The 6,135-nt window shown below is 32.1% G+C and overlaps 1 protein-coding gene across 1 annotated transcript; it reads right to left on the minus strand.

Annotated features, from left to right (window-relative positions):
• Positions 1 to 2,398: 2,398 nt before the first annotated feature.
• Positions 2,399 to 3,142, minus strand: LOC131077773 (uncharacterized). Its single transcript, XM_058015323.2, has 3 exons — positions 2,891 to 3,142; positions 2,593 to 2,765; positions 2,399 to 2,486 (listed from the first exon to the last, which is right to left on the minus strand). Exons 1-3 carry the CDS (start codon positions 3,140 to 3,142, stop codon positions 2,399 to 2,401), a joined length of 513 nt encoding a protein of 170 aa, XP_057871306.2.
• Between the last annotated feature and the right edge of the window lie 2,993 nt (positions 3,143 to 6,135).

Genomic DNA, 6,135 nt, shown 5'->3' on the forward strand with positions numbered 1-6,135 from the left:
AAAGATAGCATTATTCTTACAAGCTCTATTCTCAACCTAATCTCTTAGAGGAGTTTGTGGAATCTCATAACCATATACGACTTCTTGTCAAACATCAAATGCTAAAGCTACACTATAAGGATTCCATCTTTACACTCCAAAATAAATAATTAGATCCATCAAATAGTAGTGCCTTGTTTGAAAAAGGACCTTCTTGAGCAATGATGTGTACCAACCCACATCTACCTCAAACTATTAAGATTCTCCTAGGAAATTAGCTCTAATTTTAATTGTATACACACATATATACTAAGAGGAGGTGGGGTGAATCAATTTATACCAATTTTAACTTCAAAAATAATGCAACACTAAAACCCTTACCACATTTCACAATATCATCAAGAAAACTATGCAAGTAATAAGCACATTTACATAGCAACACAAGAGAATGCCATATTTATGTGGAAACCCAAAAGGAAAAAACCATAGTGAGAAAAATTGCTTGGATGTACTACCCAAATTCAACCTCATAGAATTATAAAGAACTTACAATGATTTTGCAAGTACCAGCCCACAAGTATTTCAACCTAAGAAGGAGACACCAATCCCCAATTTGATTTATAGGTACCAACCTATAAGAGACTTCAATCTCCTCATCTAAAGAACTAAGGACCAACTTAGAGTAACGAGGCAATAGCCTCAAATACAAAGAAGATATAGGAAATACAAAGGATATATCATGTAGACCTTCCAAACTTAGTGTTCATCAATTGTGTGATCTAATCTTCTTTAGAACAATCTCATAGTGTGTATAGGATATGCATCTTAATTCACACACTTCAAAATATATACTTCCCTTTATTGAGTACACAACTTCTAACATATTTTCTCCATATTGAAATGGAATTGATTGGTATTAAATGTGTATCCTAATATTAATTACACATTCATGTCAGCTAAAGATCTAATTTCAATTTTCACAAGGATAAATTCTTTAGCTCAAACATCTAATTGGCTCAGTCCTAACACCAATTTGTTACACTACCTAGAGTAAGAACACACTATGCATTTCCCACATTGAACTCAATTGGTCACAAACTACCTTCACACACTTCCTCCAGCTAGCGCACGTTACCTTCCTCTGGTGCATCCAATAGAACCTTCTTCACAATCATTGAATTACCACTATGAACACCCTATCATCTCTAAATTTTTGAAAATAGGAGTAGTAACTTTGAAACTATTGAATATTTGTTTTCATGTATAGCCTTAATTATGTTTCAAACTGCATGCTAAAATACTTCAATTTGGTATAGTATGGTATCACAAGCATTGACAGTACAATTGGATGCATATAGTCTCTAATCATCAAACCTTAGAAACTCAATGTAAACACTTTCAGGCCACAACAAATATATTAGACATAGGAACCATTGGCACTAGTATGTATAATGATAACATTAAGAGAGCTATCCAACTAGTACTAGACTTTGTCTTTTGCTATTCTCAAATACTCTAACATGACTGAATGACCTTGACAACAAAAATCTTTTTGACATCAATGACAATATTGTGTTCAATAGACTTAGCCTAGATTACTTCCATAGTTATAAATATGATCCTTTATTTTTTAATTCTAAGTTTGAATTTATCCATCACCAACCACTTCAATGACCATTTGAGTTGACTTATCCTAGTTCATCAACTTAGATATCAAGATCAAAGTGAGCAAATTAAATTGGTGTAAATTTTGACAAATAAGATTTGCACATATAATATAAGGACCATATAGAAGATTCAATTTATACTCATACAAAGTGTGTTTGCAATCATGAAGATGAAATAGAATGACAAACACTCAGTTTTCAATATCATAAATATTTATTATGAAAAGTCTTAAAATTTGAACATTAAAAAATTAAGCACCAACATTTAAAATATTTTCCATCATCAATCATTAAACTAAATATTATTTTGATTTCTAAATTTATTTACATATTTTAAATGACCAATTCCAACTCATTTATTTAAATTAATTTATTCGTAATTGAAATAAAAACCATACAATGTTCTATAAACTGTTTTAAATATGCATGGAATAATCATCATATGTACATGAGAATAAACCTACTAATTCCAATATCTATCATTCATATTATTACATGTTTTCTGGTTTAAATTAAGAAGAAAACTCTAACACCATATCGTTTGAAGAATGAAAAGAAAAGAAAGTATTTAATAAATCCACCAAATAGTGTATAAAACCCAAGAATTGAGCTGAGCAAAACCTAACAAAAGTTCAACACAACCTGACTTTCCCCTCTTTGTTTAGGGATCATGCCTTCATGCCATATTTGTGACTTTCCAAATGAGAAAATAGCAAAGCAGTTCTTGTATTTTAGAGTCTTCTGTCGAATGACTAGACAAGATTATGATCATAATCATTATAATCGTCATCCCCCACTTCAGAATTCCAGAGGAAAATGGCATACGATGCAAGAACGTAACTGTATTGCATATCAACTCTCAACTTTATTAGCAAAACCATGCGTTAAAAACACACAAAACAGCAAGGGAATGTACATTTCAATCGAAAAAAGGCACAAGTTATACCAGTCATTTGGTGCAGCCTCCACAGATTGCTCAAAATAAGCCTGAGCACGACGTGGGTTGTTTTGGGCTCCCCATATAAAGCTGGCGTAGAGACACAATAAATATCCATCACCTGGGCTTGCTAAAATGCCCCTTTCATAGTATTCTTCTGCCTTTGTTATGTCACCTATAACCTAAGCCCATATCAAAAACAACTTCATATCATATTAATGCCCTTGTTTGCCAATCTAAACAAGAGATGATAATTGCAGTCTAAAAGTATGTTATTTGAGATTTTGGAACCCTACATTGCACGTACCTCATGCAAGAAGCGAGCATAATTTGTTAACAAAAGAGAGTCTCCTGGATTTTCCTTCACCATTTTCTGGTAATACGCATCCATGTTTTTTATATAATTATTGTTATTGGGATCGCCCCCTCCTTCCCCAGAAAAGTCACTTCCTCTAGTGCTATCATCATTGTTTCCACCCATGCATAAACATTCTCCATGGTAAGTTTTCTTCTTCTCACATATTGATCGGTTTTCAATCCGTTGCCTCCACCTGCTCATATCTGTATCTGTTGGAACTTTATTAGGATTGCAAAATAAATGGATGGATTTGGAGACCTTAATTAGCCTTCTGAATTCTTTATTCTCACATGGAATGCAAGCCACCATCTGACAACAAAAACGAGTATTCAAAATCATCTTTGATCAGGATCATCTGATTAGAATCCCAAATTAGTAGAAGAGCAAGGCATAGAAGATTTTGAGCGAATGGGTGAAAAACTGATGCACGTTAATATATATAGCAGTGGATTAAAGGCTTAGTATGTTGTTACAAGAACAAGGATTCAATTCGTGCCACCTGAATTTGAGCTGTATTGACAGGAGCCCCACTTTCATTTTAGTAAAACATGCAATCTGTATGGAGAATCACTGAGTCCACTTTTAGTATGGACATGTTGTGCTTTGAACTAAAACAACTTCTAAATTCGCGCTACGTGATGCATTTCTTGAGTAACGATTTTCATTAAAACATGAACCTAGTACCCTTTATCTAGAATTTGTCTAATTTCAGAGGATCTAATTTGTCTAAATATGTAGGGAACGCCAAAGTAATGAGTGCCAGGTTCGTTACCACAATCAGAAAGAAACTGCAATGAATTGATTCAAAAAGCCAGCTGCACCATGCTTTGCTTTAACTGCCTTTATATGTATAGAATGATTGTTTTGGCGTGTAACCTCGGAAGTTTTTTCCTAAGACGAAACTTTAGCATAGGAAGAATAAGTAAATAGACGTTTACAACGAAGGAAAAATTCATGAGCTGGCCTGTATCGAAGCTTCGCGAATACAAGATCTCTCTTAATGCTTATACAATCTAAAAGACTTGAACAAAAATGATATAAAATGCACAAGTCGCTTTGTTCAAACCAGATGCTCACTTGAATAAGTCAACATGCTTGATATTCTCCTTTCAAAGTTCAAAATCTTCATGTTGTTTCAACTTTCATTTACACTTCTCCATGGAGATCTTCTTTCAATTTAAATTTTTTTTGGTTAGATTCATTTAGTGGATGTGCCATTTAAATTGTGTTGTAATCTAGAAGACAATTTTGATGGTTGTTAGTGAAATAATTTCTTTATTTTGTTTAATATACATATTTGAACTTTCTATATTTGATTATACATGAGCCGATCATATTTGCACTTTCTATATTTGAATATACATGATCATATTGATATTATTTCACATCATTATTTATTTAATCTTTTATTGTACCTATTTCTTTAATTAATGTAAAGTCAAATAAGATATATTCATCAATAAGAAAAAATTAATTTTGAAGAATGAATCATCATAATGATCAATGCCAAATTTATTTTTTTAAATCTTTAGACTTTCTTACACTTTCGAGTTACTTGTCTACCAAATGCTTATTGAATGGTGAGTTCTAAGAATTTTCACTTCCTTTTGATTGTTCAAATATTAGGACTAACCTTACTTGAATATCACTATCCACTTTTTTTCCTTTCTCAATATTTTTGTTTTACAAGTCATCTTATTTAAAAATAACTACTAGTTTTCGGGAATGGATCGTGTTGACTTTCAAGTTAAGAAATAGAAATCATAGCTCTATATGTTTCCTTTTGGTCCTTTGTCGTTATGCCTATGATATTTATGTTTCTTTTCTTGTGCTATTACATTTTTATGATTCCTTTAATCCCATAATCTTATCTAGCATAGTTCAGAAATGAATTTATTGCTAATCTTTGTTTTTTAATGCATTTTCCCTTCATTGTTAGAATATCAAATTTTAGTGTATGTTCATAGATGAAAAATTTAAATTCTTTACCTTGCCCTTATTTTGTTGAAGTGTTAAATTTGTTTCGTGGAAAAATGGTGTTTTGTATTATAAGCAATAGCAATGAAGTTTGGTGGACTAAAACTGCTATTTGTTTTTTTATAATAAAATAAATTAAGACTAGAGTCTCTTAGCTATCCAATAGACCGAAAGTTTTCATTTAGTATAATTTCTAATAATTTTCAATGTTATGACTTTGCTCACTTTAACTTATTAAGACTTCCAATGAAACCAACACTAGGTCTTAAATCTAGTTTATAAGTTCCATACATTTAGTTTCTAGACATATCAAGATCTCAAATATTGGCTCCTTCAAAGTTATTGTTGCCTAACATTGGTCAACCTTAGATTTTGCAGCTTGATTGTTATAAAATCTAAGAGGCTTAATATCTCTTGCAAACCCAGTATTTTTAACAAATTAGAATTTATTCAAATTATTTATGTCTGTAGAATTTAGAAAGTGGCTTCCGAAAGTCCCTACAAATTCAATAAGATTATATTTTAGTTTCTATTTAGTTTCTGGTTTCAAATTTATTCCTTGTAGGTTGGGGAGGATGTTTGTTAATTTCTTATTGTTTATAGTTCATCGATTACTTAATTAGTGGGACATTTTGTTGGAGAATTAAGACAAGCTGAAATCTACAAATAATTTTTCATTCATCAAAATCAATTCCAATTATTACAATACAATGACTTTATAAAGTCTTCTAACATACAACCACCTAACAACTGACTTTATTACCCATGTCTTTAGGGAAGGTAATAGGCCTGCGGTTTACGTGGCAAATCTTGGTGTGCTAAATGATGAAATAAAATGATGGACAGATAGGGATTCCTTCCCAATTCACTTGTGTGAACTAACACGAAGGGATGCCAAAAATATTGCCCAACGGCCAAATATTAATTATGCCATTGACCCACATGAGTGAAGGCTTTTCTAGAAATAAGCAGATACGAATTTCCATATTGTTCTAGCATGTTTGGTTTTGTATCAATTGGTTCGGTTTTGGTTTTATTTGTACAAACACTCTTTCTATGCAGGGGGGGAGAACATAATGGATCCATCTTCATGTCAGAAGTGTGAACAAGGAGCTATGGATTGAAATTGTGGATGGTGGCCTTGAACCCTATCTCAAAAATCTGCATGGCTAGAATCACAGGTTGAAGGAAGATTTTGTGAAGGGTTGGAATTAAGG

This window comes from Cryptomeria japonica, chromosome 3 (assembly GCF_030272615.1).
Source record: "Cryptomeria japonica chromosome 3, Sugi_1.0, whole genome shotgun sequence".
Taxonomy (NCBI): domain Eukaryota; kingdom Viridiplantae; phylum Streptophyta; class Pinopsida; order Cupressales; family Cupressaceae; genus Cryptomeria; species Cryptomeria japonica.